Source organism: Westerdykella ornata (assembly GCF_010094085.1).
Source record: "Westerdykella ornata strain CBS 379.55 unplaced genomic scaffold EI97scaffold_2, whole genome shotgun sequence".
NCBI classification, from domain to species: Eukaryota; Fungi; Ascomycota; class Dothideomycetes; order Pleosporales; family Sporormiaceae; genus Westerdykella; species Westerdykella ornata.
In genome coordinates, this window is record NW_022986852.1 from 723584 (window position 1) to 736996 (window position 13413).

The window sequence follows — 13413 nt, forward strand, 5'->3', positions numbered from 1 at the left end:
TCTGGGTCAGGTTGGAAGGGGAACGGTTCTGCATGGCTGACTTTGTCCAATGCAGTCCCATATTGGAAGGTAATCGAGGTCCAGCAAAAGTGTTGAGCGCTATTAAATGAAGCATTCCGATTGAGACAGAACTCCGGGAAGCGACACTTCGCTGCTACAGTCTACGGTCGTACAAGTAAACGAGTCATAAAGGTATTTCGAAAACATCGCTTGCCAGTGCCATAACAACCACCCTGGATGAAAGCAATTAAATCAAGACTAGGATCATCAGTCGTGAAAGTAGAACAAGTCGCCAAACAACGCCGCGCTGCTGGGAATGAAGAGACCGAAACCAGGGTTGGAAAATCATCTTTCATGTTGAGCGTAGTGCGAATACGACCCGGTCTGTCCGTAAAGCGGGGCCTGTGCATAGGGCTGGGGATTTAGGTTCACGAAATCTTGAGGATTATATCTGTACTTTCGATCTTCCGGATAGGGCTCGCCTTTGAGTCTCTTGCGGGCATCTTCATGCTCTTCCCGAGTCTCCTGCATCGTTGGAAGCTCGCTCGCGAAGCCTTTCTGATCTGGGCCTGGGGACCGGAAGCCATCAGATGCGTAAGAGCTGGGACGCGAGCTAATCGAACTCTGGTTCGAAGCGTGTGACCACCTGCCATTGGATGGGTCCGGCGAGGGCTTGCCAGTGTCTGAATGTGCTCCGTATCGGTTGTCGGGGATCAAGTGGGTAGGAGAGGATTGTGGGTAATAGAAGTCACCCGGTAGCTCCATGACGATTTCGTTGTGAGCAGGCTCCGCCGGCTGTGTTTGGGAAAACGTTCCCTGCCGGGGAGACGTGGGAATCTTATATGGCAAGCTGGGCGAAGCCGTTGGAAAGCGTGCTTGACTACTCGCAGACTGAGGTCGGCCATGGGATTCTCTACGATCAGCCGGATTGATCGTTTTCAGCTTCCCGTCCTCCATCATCGCATGCAGCACGCCCGCATCCAGCAGCTCGGCCTTCTTGATCAGCCTCTCCACGAGGACTTTTGAAGCGGCCTTTGTCTCCTTCTTCACAAATCCGACCATGGTCACATTGCAGGTGATCTGAATGTCCTCACGCAGATAGAGTCCTTCCGCAGGAGCATCTATCCCCAATTCACGGGCCTCCGGCGGCTCGCCAGGCTGGTTTCCACAGATCTGCCACTTGTTCCTCAAGTCCACACCCGCAGGCGCGTATATGTGTGTCTGCAGTCCCCATGGCATGTCGTGAAAACAACCCTTGAACTTGATCTTTCCTGATCCAAGCTTGCCCACACCTGGGATATACTGTATGCGCTCCGATATCTCGTACCACGTCGAGTAGAATTCGTCGGCGGGCGCATCGCGCGGGGCTTTGATGGGCTCGAAGCCAATGACCAGCGGGTTCAGCTCGATGATCTCGCCATGGCTGTGAAGGATGTCGATAGCGAGTTGGCGGGGTATGAAGGATGGGATGGGCGTGACGTTGGTGTAGTTGATCTTCTTGCGCATCATCCTGGCGGTTGAGGAAGCGATATTGATGGTTTAGATGGTCTGGCGGTCCAGACGGAGAGGTTGGAGGGTTTGAGGAGGCGTGATAAACTTGTGCTTACGCCACGCATGTTGGAGAGCTGAGGAGGGTAACAGCGAGATCCGTCAGCTTGGCTGAGGGAGGGTGGCTGGTTGGTTGCAACGGTTGGGCGATACATGGAAACTCCCGAGCCGAAAAGTGCCCAGCTACGAAGCGTCAGAGCACGTGGTGAGAGCTGAGAACCTTGGAAATGATGTCAGATCGAATGGCTGTGCTGGCTGGGCTGCAATCCTCTTTCTCGACACAGTATCTCGGTCCAGAGCAGTCCAAACACGCGATTAGCTTCGGATGCCGCCGAGCTATTATTCGACCTTTTTTTTTCCTGTTCCGCTCTGTTCGCAGGCGTTCAAGCTACCCTACCCTAAGGTAGCTGATACTGTCATCCATCTACTCAATCTCTACACAATAGGCCCAAGTTGACATCAATCTATTCTTAGGACGCGACACCCTGAAATTGAAGACAGATTTGAAGTTGCACGACAGGACTCCGTTCCAAGGCGAATATCTCACTCCCAATCGAAATGCCTTGAAACACTCTATTAATATGAGCTTTTCACACCTAATGTGTACTGTATACATATGTATCTGTGTCGGGGGCCTGCGTTGGAACGCCTGCGGGGCAGTCCTTGTTTGACAATCACTGTGCCGCCCGCAGGACTTGTTTACCCTAGGTGAATGATTCGTCTTTGAGTAAGGCGGCCAGTTCCAGGCAATAGGCTGCGCCTTTTTTGCGCTGCCACTTCACTGCGGCTTCCCACGTCTGACTGAACATCTGGCTGCAATTCCTCTGTAGCTGGAATACCTACCTAGCACAAGCTAACTAGCTACGACTTAATAATGCGACAGGAAGAATTATCGTTTTAAACATACTACTATACCTATGTATGTAGTGGCGCCCTACATAGCTGATTGCAGGACCTCCCATATTGCTGCGCCTGCTAGCTGTTTAAATTAGATGTGGAAAACAGCAGTACAGAGGAAATGCAGGGGGGTGTTTAGTCGGATGTGAACAGAGGCAGTAGGTGCAATCCCTTAGCAGAGGAGCGTAACAATCAGCGACCTTCTCTAACCCTGCGAACGCCTTAATATCCCGTCCAGCTAACGGCTCAGGGAAAACGGCACCCTTTAGCAGAGGCCGCCTTCAGCATCATTCAAACGATACTTAAGAATCCGGAGAATTGGCCAGTACCAATAGAACGCATATCGCAACTGACCTTCATCGAGCTAGTGACTCCTATTTCACTTGCAAAAAGACTCCAAAACTAGTCCGTGACATGGCTTATGCTGTAACCTCATCCTTTTCAATCCAGCCTACCCTATCCAGCGATATGGGTTGTTCGAAAATCATGGCAGAATGCATGGGGCGATTAGCCTGGAGAGCTCCCATGGTTTCTTCGTCGGTGCGGAGGGTAGCTTCGATATTATTGCCTGTCGCAGACGAGATGGCTCCGATCTTGTGTTTTGAGGTTATGGGCAATGACACACTCATTGAAGACAGCCTGCTGCGGTGAAAGACCTGACTGTTCGAACCGCAACTGAGCCCATGAAACTTGCAGTGCAGAAGACGAATTTTAGCAAGCACTGTGCACTTATACATCTTGAAGCAAAACAACTTATGCGTCTTAATTAACCCTAACCAAATATAAAGAGCATGGAGATCATTTCGTGCCGCAGTTAGGCTTGGTAGTATGCTGGTGGTGCAGTGTTATCTGGCCCCAAAGAAGCACCAGCTCCGGCGCCGCGCCTTGTACAACCGAATTCACAGTACCTTTCTTATCTGTGATAACATAGCTCACTGCACTCATATTCTCTTATTACTGCCTCTTTTCACGTCCGACTGAACACGGCCGTGCGCGTAGGGGTTATTAATCTTCTGATTGGCCCTTTCTGGGCCTCCCTCTAGATATAACTAGCCTTAAACTCCGTGCCCTCGTAGCATAACTAGAATATAGCCAATTAGATTTCTTAAAACACGTATTCTAACTTGGATTAGAAGAACTGGGGGTTGTTTAGTCGGACGTGGGAGGAGGCGGTACTCCTCTCCAGTCCGCAGCTCCTGATCGCATGAAGACTATCAACCTGCCAAGACTACCGGTCGCCATGAAGAGAAGGATCTGCTTAAGGGGTAAAAGCCGTACTGCAAAGGGGTCCACTCTGTGCGGGACACATGGATGCATTGGATATTCAAAAGGTATATTGGGGGACTACCAAAAGCACAGCCGTGCCAAATGGACCCTTTGACTCCAAGTGATATAATTCGCCTTCCATCCAAAAAGCTCCAGTTCCAAACTAGGTGTGACAGTATAATTGCAATACGAAGCTGAAACGTAGTTGGTCTGGACAAAAGTGAAGATCCCGAAGGGTTGCTCTCCGTTATAGACTGGGAAGCAGACCTTGCCATGCTGTCCCTTGACGCCATCGCTGCAGCTATCTCCAAACTTTCCAGCGGGGCTGCACTCTAATTCAGGCTGAAAGGTCATATAGCCGCTCCCTCCGGCAGGGATGACGTATTTGTAGTTCCCGTTCCACGATGTCTGTTTGGACTCCGACCATTGATGGCTCATGGAGACACTAGCAGTGATTGCACCCCAAAGTTCGCCGCCAAGTGAAGCTGTATAATCGGTCAGCTATTTGGAGTTCATAATCTTTTTGGTAGATTTCACAGTACCTTCAGCCCCCCAGCTATTCGTCACTTCAACGGAGTACCCGATCTGGAACTCCTGTTCGCAATCATTGGTTCCAGGGCAGTTATAGGTGTTCGAGATAATAACTTGTGGGCCATACTCCGTGGTGGGTTTTGCGTTGGCATCGTCAGGAGTAAATGTGCAGCCATCTCGTCGAAGGAGTGGCGATTTCTTGACGGCAGCCACATTTCGTTTAGCACGACTGGAGGAAGTGAACGGATTGTTCTTTGCAGCAAATGAACAATTCTCGTCCCCACAACACATGCTAAAAGCAATGAGCTACATTCTCAGGGTTCATATACACTTAGAGGAGTGATACTTACGCGTAACCAAACTCCTTGCGAAGGGATACTGTAGTGCATGCATCGGCTGACGGCACACGGCGGACGAAGGTGGCGCAGTTGTCTGGCCCGGAGCTGCTACTACCGGCGGGGAGTTCTACGTAGAAGACCATCTCACAGTCTTCGGGGATCGTGTTTTCGTCGATGTGAAGGTTGTATTGGCCATTTTCTTCCTCGAAACCTGGAACTGACCAGAGTTGCCGCATGCAAGCACCGTTTGGCTTCCCATCTACGACTTTGATTTCGCTGACATCTTTGAACTAATTGTGTAGTCGTTAGCGAATGGAGAATTGAGAGGAAGAATAGTCGCAACAACATACAACTGTGATCCCAGAAGAAACTAGGTTAGGGTCGTTGGCATCCTTTCCACATGATTCAGAGTTATAAACCATCACATCTGCGAGAACGTCTTGAGCAGATACACCGGTAACTGCCACGAGGGCGTTGAGGAGGATAAGAGTGGTCTTCATGACTTCAAATAAGATGGAAGAATAGTTTCAAACGATGTATGTTCAAACGATGGAGTGCTTTGAAATGGACTTGTTGTCGGGCTCGTCGTAGAGGCTTTTATATCCTGAAGAATACTTCTAGAGTTTAGAATTGGGGTCCAACCACTGTCCATTCAAGCTTGCGGCTCATGTCCACGAGTCTCCGGAATCCTCTCTGACTGCCATTGTCGCCCATTCTGGCTGCCTACTCGATGATCTGCTATGGAAATCTCGATCTCAGCTCTTGAGTATTCCCGATCAGCGGTCACTCTGATACAAATGTAACGTGGGGGTTAGAAGATCTCAAGGGCTTACACCCACAAGTCTCAATAACGAAGAATACCGTGAGCTGTATAGCTAGGACGATGTTAGAATCTACGTAATAAAGATGGTATACGCGTAAAACCTAACAAATCGGTCTCGTGAAACGGACACATCTGTTTGGTCCTTCTCGCTAGGTTGCTCAATAATGCTAGGATCTACACCCTCACGAATTCGTTCCCCGTAGCGGTCTTCCTTCGACCAAGTTTCGCTTCGTCTTAAGTGACATGTTGATCCAAGTTGGGCTTACCTTGGCGTAGGCGATTGACTATAGGAATAGTCCGTTGAGGTATAATCGATAGTCATGCCCTGAAACAAACAGGCAAACTGATCGACGCGGCCCCTCGTTTATATCCCCGATCGGGATTTGTATTCCCTTATTCGCTATCCCTGTTACCACGCGAGAAACAAAGGACCAATGGACGATTGGTGGAGCTACGGAATGATCGACACAGTTGTAACCTTGCACTGTCATGTTCGTGTATTCGGATATCGGCATCCTTCGACAGATGGGAATGTGCCTGAATCCTTCGAGATCATACTTTCCCATCCACAGCCCCACAACACAGTAAGCCGACGTCATAGATCGTTATGCGTCTACACAGTAGGACTCTTGACTATTCATCGCACTACATACTATTGTAAACAGTAGGCATATATAAGTGTTGCTGTCACCCAGATAGATGGGCATAACAATCAATTGTTTCGAGTTCCAGACTACACAGTACTTCGAATCGGATTACCCACTTTCACAACCATACTTCGTCCGACCTTTTTAAAATGGTGACCTTAAGCAAGCCCACGTTCGTCACCATGGCACTCATTGCCTCCCTCCTTGCGCCTCAAGTGCACGGCTGGAGCGTCGGCTTATGGAGCACAGCGGTACGGAAAGAGAATGACTAGCCATTCCATTAAAACCTTGCCTAACGTAGAATAGAATTCCTGCGGCCAGAGCGGAGCTGCCGACACAACTCGGGGTGGCGACTCTGCCGTGAGCAGCAGCTGCCAGGGCTTCGGCTTCAACGAAATCCAAGCCATTGAAGTTACGGATTGGGCCGATAACTGCAAGATTGTGGCGTACGACTCGTGGTCGTGTGACAACGTACTGGAAGAATTCACAAAGGACAAATATCCGCCATCCCAGGCCGACCCGAATTGGACTTGTATCAACAATTTGAGGAATCATGAGAACCTGGTCAACTGGCAGGCTTTCAAGTACGAATGCGCCTAGGAACTTGGTAGTGGGCGATCTGCAAGATATGTGGTATTATCTGGAGTTGCTGGACCACTGTTTTTTATGTCGATTCGTAGTCAGCTTCAAATTCCAACCCTACCCTCTAAGAATCTCTCAACCAAAGTGAAGTGCTTGCCAGTCGCGCCGAATTCTAGGGCTTCCGACAGTCAGCACTGCAGTGAGTATTTGTCATGGTAAATGCACATACGAATGATTATGTCGCTCAAATGAAGCTATGCAAATTTTAAGGATAGATAGCAGAGCACATTTAACCGTCTTGTTGAATTTTTTTCATCGCAGCCTATGATACTACAGCACTGACATTGCACGCAGCGGAGAGCTACAACATGTGTAAATACAATCCTGATATAGTACCGGGTGCATGGCTTTCCGTGTATCGGATGCCCGTGCAATCTTTATGGTGTTCTTGTACGTGTACTGCACCCTATGCGACTGAAGAACCCCTTGTACCGCTGCTCTGAGCTAAATCACCTCATTCAACCATATTAATTAGCACAAGTCTAGTTTACGCCACTGGAGCGCGGTGTTTCAAGGCTAATGATACCTAGAAGGAGGCCCTGTAAGGCTAATTACAGTGTTAGCTATATCCCAGCGACGCCTTGCTGTTCAGTCAGACGTAAAAAGATGCAGTACGTACGGGGTATACGACAATCCATACCTCAGACACCGCCCAACGAAGAAGCGCCGCGCGGTGCCTCAAGGTCTCCAAGGGTGAAAAGGAATGAACGGCTACGGAACATTCTGCAGGCTTTGATGGGCAGCATGTGGTGGTGGCAGACGCTGAGCACTTGGCTTTGAAAGCGGCCGAGTGGGTGGTTGTTAGGATGGCCAAGTGCGATACAAGGCACAGTGCGATATTCTCTCTTCCTTGCTGCTGCCCCGTTGAAAGACGGTGTAGCAGCGAGCATTGTACAAGGGGTTCAAGCCTAGATAGAGCGGACGTTGTGGCCTGGGCCAAAACAGATGCTAGTGAAGGAACTCGCGAGTGAAGTAACACATCTATGAATACACTGTGCAGACAGGCGTGTTTGGCCTCAGAGCTCATCGTGTTTATTTGTAGGTGTAATCTACATGCAGGCCGCTGTTTATCTGCGACTGTCGACTTGCCTGCCCTCATTGACCGACGACCCCATCATCCAGTTTGACCTTAGTTTGACTGCCCAATGGTCAGTGTTCACGACACGTCTTCTCGACGTCAGTTCTCATGTGTGTGTGTGCGTTCCTCTTTGACCTCCGTTTCTGGCTGTGTGCAGCGACTAGAGAATTTTACGCGCAAGCTTGTTCCCCGTCCTGACCCTCTTCGAAGCAGGGCGCTCCGGTGGCCCCCGGGGGTCTGAAGGAGAGGGTGTGGAGCGTTTATTCGGCGACCCACCAACTGCACCCGTTGTCGACGAAGCTCCCACTCCCAACGACGTTCCTACTCCCGACAGATTGCCTGTTGTCGTTGGCGCCTTCGGCTCATCGAGGGCGGCAGTCTGCAGGCCGTATTGAGCAGTCTTGGTCCCCTGAACAGCCTTTGCAGCACTAACCGACACTGCCTGTTGTTTATGTTGCTCTCCAAGTCCTGTCGGCTCTTGAGGTGCCTGGGTCGCCGAAGGTGTTTTGGGGTCGAGATTGGCGTCCTTCTCCTTGTCTTTACCCTTCGGGGAGCCCGTTGCCGTCGCGGCGTTCGACTGACCTATCTGTGGATCGCAACCATGCGCAATCGACACGTTGGACACGAGGACGACATTTTCCAATAGGGGGAGGTTCGTCTCCAGATTGAAGGACTGGTTCTCGACAAGTTTGGCGGCCGTCTCTCTCTTAGTACCTAGCCTCTCAAGCAGTTGCGCGCAATTCACTTTATCTTCGGGCACAACGGGATCCCGTGTAGTCTTGTCGAAGCGGCGCGCGTCTGTCTGCAACGCAATGAGATCCTGGCTGGGTTCCAGGAAACTAGCCGTGCCGGCAACAAGCAGTCCCTTATATGCGGCCTCCGCACACCCTTTGCTAGCGCGTAGAAAGAGTAGTTCCATTGAGGCCTCTATGTCTCTCTCTAGCTCTGCATGATATTGGTCTAGACCTTTGAATTTTTGCGCTACTTCTTGGACCTCTGAACGGATTTTCTGGAACTCTCCGTATACGCCGTACGCGAACAATAGAAACCCCGCCATCAGCGCGTTGTATCTGGCTTGGTGCTCATCTTCGCACTTCTTGTACATGGCGTGGAATTCGACTGTAGCCTCAAGGTATTCCTCTATTGTAATCGGCATGGTTGCGGAGAGAGTCTGATGTAGAATCCAGTGTCGAGTGAGGTTGCGGGGTTGGGAGAGTAGGTGCGGGCTGGGGGAGGTTGCTGGCTAGTAGGGGCGGTGTGGAGAGGGAACGCATCACGTGATTAGAATAGGTGAAGCACGAGACGATATTATACCCGCCTATCGCACTCTTACCTCCAGCATATAGACGCACTCGCACCACGACGACGCCTACTCTTTCCTTGGTTGGAATGAATCTAGCCAGCTGCAACCGAAATTGCGGGCGAGACTGCGGAGATGGAGGTGCCCAGATCTCTCGACAATGAGAGCACTCCTTGGATTGATATGCCGATGTCTGACAGTGGCGACGACACGGAGGACGACAATTTTGCGGAGATTAGAGGGAATGAGTACTCAGCAGAAAAAGAAGAGAAGGAGGTAGGGGAAGAGGTAGAGGAAGACGAAGAGAGAAGCAGGCCGATGCGCCAGACCAACAGAAGTGCCGAGGACCGGCGCTTCTCCAAGGAGGGAGAGAGGCTGAAAGAAGCCCTTGAAAAGAGCGAGTGGCGGGCACCGACCAAGAGGCCGCTGCTTCCACTGCCTCGACCTGTTTCCGACTTCTACAAGTTCAGGACCGATTACCCAGGCCGCACGTGGGCTGATACAAATGAGCTGCCCGATGAGCTCGAACACTGCGTCGACGGCAATGATCCCGAGCGGGGACTCCTTCTATGTGACAGATGGCATCCGGCAGGGCAGTACCTTCATCCACATTTCAGGAAGGCCTGCTCTGGTTGTGGCACTGGGTCGTACATGCTCTTGATCGACATTCCCATCAAGTTCAAGAATCCAACGGCCAAGAGCTACCTGATCTGGACTGGGTGGGCGGAAGACTCCTGGCGGACGCCCCGAAAGGCTAAACCAGGGACAGCGCGATGGGATGTAGCTAAAGGATCCCTTGTCTATCAGCATATCAAGTCCGCTGTCGGCGTGAAAGAGGCTGTTCGTCACGCAAGCCAAGTTGTTACCTACCGCGAACCAACGAACGCCGAGAAAAAGACTCTTGCTAAGCTATCCAATGAGCGCAAGAAAGGCGGCTACGAGTGGTTTACATATGGCGAGCAGGTTGACGACAGCACGACCCCGCACATTTGGGACGATGGCGGGTTTCCGCAGGTTGACGGAAACGACACCGAGGAGGACGAGTTCGCGGAGCAAGGGGACGTCGACGAAAACCTCGCCGGAACCTTCGTCGATCCTCTCCAGGGCTGGTGCAGTGGAGGTACTCGAGATCCTCCTCGATAGGGTGGAAGAATTGGATTTCATATGGAGGGGGCCAAGAAGCCCATGCGAAGACACCAACGAAGCGATCTTCATGATGTATATCCTGACTCTCGACGATCCCTTACAAACAACGCTTCGCGATCACGACCTAGTTCTCGAGAACTTCTTCCTGTATATGCAGCGTTATGCGCCCGTGAAGCCTGTGAAGCCCGTGAAGGCGGACTATTGCTCCCCCGCGTTGCTTAGCATGGCCAATCTCTGGAGGCTGCACCGTCGCACAGTGCCGTACCTCACGCATGTGTTAGCGGACGAGAGGAAGGAGGAGGGTCTCGACATGTCCCTGCCCTGGTTCTGGGGTCCGAGCCCGAACATCGTCAAGAATCCCCATTTGAACCAGGCGAGGTTGGAGGCCGTGGAGACAGTGAGAGGCCATATCGAAACGATGCGACTCGGGTTCCCAACGCAGAGCATGCTCGAATATGTGCTCTTGCCCGCGGCGGTCTGTGCGGAGATGCGGCAGGCCGAGGAGGCAGAGGGCAAAGGATACGGACAAGGCCCCGATGAGATCGTTATCCTCCCAAAGGACCTCTTCTGGGGCGCGCACATTCTCATGGTTCTTGCTCGGCATATGAGATGGGACGAAGGTCGCTTCCGGAGGTATTTTCTCAACAAAGGCAATCCATATGACGACAGAACAGTGTTCGGGGAGAACGAGGCCAAGAGACTATCCGACGCGCTCTTGGAAAGGGAGAAGTGGGTAACGCGGCGCTTCGCAAGGGCGTGGAATCGGATAGAGGATGAAAAGGAGGGGTAAGGGCGAGGGGGCTTGATGGGAATCGCCAAATCCATTACAAGCGGGACATCTAGGCGCACTAGGAGAGAGAGGAGAGGGCTGGAGACGGGTTGCGTGAGTAGGAATGAACACGAGGCCTTGTACTTACAGCCTCTGTTCACATCCGACTGAACACCCCCCTGCACTTCCTCTGTACTGCTGTTTTCCACATCTCATGTAAACAGCTAGCAGGCGCAGCAATATAGGAGGTACTAGCAATTAGCTTTATAGTGTGCCTCTACGTATAGTAGTATGTTTGGAAAGGAAATTCTACCTGTCGCATTATTAAGTCGTAGCTAGTTGGCTTGTGCTGGGCAGGTAATTCCACCTAGAGAGGAATTGCAGCCAGATGTTCAGACGGACGTGGAAAGCCGCAGTACACATTATGGATCCCCACTTAGGCCCTCGACAGCTTCCATGTAGACTAAGTAGGGCCCGGGCACCGAAAGAGACTCCTGTTACTGTCAGTCAGGTTGCGCTTCATAGATGCGGCCTCTCGCTCTCACAGGAGCATCATCAACCACAGACGCCTCCGATCTCCAGAAACGTCCGGTAGTCGATGCGATTCCTTCACTGATCCTTGAATTCTACGAAATCCCTTGTAAGGCGAATGGTGGGTGGAAGAGTCGATAATAATACAAGTAATCATGATGGTCAGCCCAGGTGTCTCTACTTATGACATAGGAGAGAGACTGTACTACTGTGTAAGCGACGTCTGAACTAGTACGAAAGGAGCAAGTATGCCGGTGCTATATCTGCATAATCCCCCTCGGCTAGAAGGGTTCTATTTTATTATTGCCGTCTCGCCTACAAGGTGATTCCTTCTAGGATTATTATTGATAAGCACCGTTTTCTTCCATCTCTTGTTGTCGTTCGTTCCGTTCGCGCTGCGTGGAGTCTGTCAACTGCTTTTGTTCTTTTCACTTCATGCTACATTCACTCCCCGAGGGTCATCGTTCCTTTCAGTCATGGCAAACCTATCTTTGCTCCTTTTTCTTGCCTGCCAGTTTTTCGGTTTGAGTGAAGCGCGCGACGCCCGGTTCCGGCCCAGCTACAGGACATGCCCCGAAGTGTCCTCCGCATGTCCGGTTGAGGCCACTACATATGGGTACTACCCTATTCTCGGAGTCAACGCCTTCTTTCTCGCACTCTTCGCCCTTTTCTTCCTTGTTTCGTTGGGACTAGGCATTTGGTCCAAGACATGGACGTACACCGTCGCGCTCGGCGGCGGCACACTGTTGGAGGCCCTCGGATACCTTGGGCGGGTCCTGTTGAACCAAAATCCCTGGTAAGGTAGCCAACCAGCTGTCTGCGTTTTGCTGACCCACCGGCGAAGGAACCGTCGAGGGTTCGAGATGCAAATCTGCTGCCTTGTCCTCGGACCATCGTTCCTCGCCGCAGCCATCTACCTGACACTGAAACATTTCGTGCTGTATTGTGGACCTCAGTACTCCCTCCTCAAGGCACGCCTTTACCCCTGGATCTTCGTGGGATGCGACTTTGCTTCCATTGTCCTTCAGGCCATTGGAGGAGGTGTAGCAGCTTCGGGCGGCGGCTCTGGCAGTATGAAGACCGTCAACGCCGGCAACAACATCATCATAACCGGTATTGCGGTCCAGGTGGCTACCATGAGCGGATGCGGGCTGTTGGTTCTCCTCTACCTGTGGAGATATCGCCGAGCGCGCCCTGAGCGAGTGGCGGCTGCCGAGAAGAGCGACTTCGAGTTGAGCAAGAGTCAGGGCACGCTGTCGCGTAAGCTATACATCTTCGGAGCCGTCGTGGTTCTTGCCTACATTACAATTCTCATTCGCTGCATCTATCGTATCCCGGAGATGGCCGGAGGCTGGGGCAATCCGCTCATGCGCAACGAAAAGGAGTTCCTGCTTCTTGACGGAATGTAAGGGAGCGGAATTTGAAGGCAAAAGTCACGTACTAACGGGCACAGGATGATTGCTATTGCGAGCTTGGTTCTGACCGTCTTCCATCCCGCCTTCTTCTTCGCCCCTTTTGCCGCTTTCCGCAAAGCCAAAACCCATCCCAGTGCCGGTTCCGAGGTCGAAGTTTCGAGCGGATAGGGAATAAAGAAGGAACTGTATGTACTGGCATTGAAGACCATTCAAACCCAACCCTGGCAAGATGTGGAACTTCGTTGTACCCGGAAGTGGGAACCGTGCACATCAACGGCAGGGTGTAGGCGCATGGCGACCAGGCTCCGAGAGAAGAAGAGCGTTGAATGTGGCGAGGGAGGTACCGACGGGGCGTACATCAGCATAAGTGGGCATGGGGCGTAGGATCTTCCCTCATATAGAGTGTACAGGTGCGTATTCAGCCCCAGTCTCTATGTTAGCGATGGCTGGCCTTTCTGAGTTCCTTCACTTATACTGTTCTG

General features: G+C 51.6%; 7 protein-coding genes across 7 annotated transcripts; 4 read left to right on the forward strand and 3 right to left on the reverse strand.

The window, feature by feature from the left end:
• Positions 1–44: 44 nt before the first annotated feature.
• Positions 45–1817, reverse strand: EI97DRAFT_111520 (uncharacterized protein). The gene has a single exon (XM_033792977.1). The coding sequence runs from the start codon at positions 1507–1509 to the stop codon at positions 346–348; it is 1164 nt and encodes a 387-aa protein (XP_033657659.1). The 5' UTR covers positions 1510–1817; the 3' UTR covers positions 45–345.
• A 1777-nt stretch (positions 1818–3594) lies between these two features.
• On the reverse strand, positions 3595–5080 carry EI97DRAFT_439187 (uncharacterized protein; the record flags this gene model as incomplete). The annotated part of the gene is made up of 5 exons (XM_033799544.1): positions 3595–3789; positions 3979–4196; positions 4254–4534; positions 4593–4870; positions 4931–5080. The coding sequence occupies 5 exons, from the start codon at positions 5078–5080 to the stop codon at positions 3595–3597; spliced, it is 1122 nt and encodes a 373-aa protein (XP_033657660.1).
• A 972-nt stretch (positions 5081–6052) lies between these two features.
• Positions 6053–6755, forward strand: EI97DRAFT_429880 (uncharacterized protein). Its single transcript, XM_033797544.1, has 2 exons — positions 6053–6301; positions 6357–6755. The coding sequence occupies exons 1-2, from the start codon at positions 6200–6202 to the stop codon at positions 6648–6650; spliced, it is 396 nt and encodes a 131-aa protein (XP_033657661.1). The 5' UTR covers positions 6053–6199; the 3' UTR covers positions 6651–6755.
• Positions 6756–7771: 1016 nt separating this feature from the next.
• EI97DRAFT_498385 (uncharacterized protein) lies at positions 7772–9135 on the reverse strand. Its single transcript, XM_033802552.1, has one exon. The coding sequence runs from the start codon at positions 8924–8926 to the stop codon at positions 7931–7933; it is 996 nt and encodes a 331-aa protein (XP_033657662.1). The 5' UTR covers positions 8927–9135; the 3' UTR covers positions 7772–7930.
• Positions 9136–9205: 70 nt separating this feature from the next.
• On the forward strand, positions 9206–10213 carry EI97DRAFT_455049 (uncharacterized protein; the record flags this gene model as incomplete). The annotated part of the gene is made up of 1 exon (XM_033800607.1): positions 9206–10213. The coding sequence occupies one exon, from the start codon at positions 9206–9208 to the stop codon at positions 10211–10213; it is 1008 nt and encodes a 335-aa protein (XP_033657663.1).
• Positions 10214–10286: 73 nt separating this feature from the next.
• On the forward strand, positions 10287–11006 carry EI97DRAFT_455050 (uncharacterized protein; the record flags this gene model as incomplete). The annotated part of the gene is made up of 1 exon (XM_033800608.1): positions 10287–11006. One exon carries the CDS (start codon positions 10287–10289, stop codon positions 11004–11006), a length of 720 nt encoding a protein of 239 aa, XP_033657664.1.
• Positions 11007–12197: 1191 nt separating this feature from the next.
• On the forward strand, positions 12198–13082 carry EI97DRAFT_429883 (uncharacterized protein). The gene has a single exon (XM_033797545.1). It carries the CDS (start codon positions 12380–12382, stop codon positions 12923–12925), a length of 546 nt encoding a protein of 181 aa, XP_033657665.1. The 5' UTR covers positions 12198–12379; the 3' UTR covers positions 12926–13082.
• Positions 13083–13413: the final 331 nt, after the last annotated feature.

Bases quoted from the DNA above. Each gene is read 5' to 3' on its own strand.
- EI97DRAFT_111520 (XM_033792977.1), bottom strand. From the start codon at position 1,509: ATGATGCGCAAGAAGATCAACTACACCAACGTCACGCCCATCCCATCC.
- EI97DRAFT_429880 (XM_033797544.1), top strand. From the start codon at position 6,200: ATGGTGACCTTAAGCAAGCCCACGTTCGTCACCATGGCACTCATTGCC. The intron at 6,302-6,356 runs GTACGGAAAGAG...AACGTAGAATAG, and splicing joins TCGGCTTATGGAGCACAGCG to AATTCCTGCGGCCAGAGCGG.
- EI97DRAFT_498385 (XM_033802552.1), bottom strand. From the start codon at position 8,926: ATGCCGATTACAATAGAGGAATACCTTGAGGCTACAGTCGAATTCCAC.
- EI97DRAFT_429883 (XM_033797545.1), top strand. From the start codon at position 12,380: ATGCAAATCTGCTGCCTTGTCCTCGGACCATCGTTCCTCGCCGCAGCC.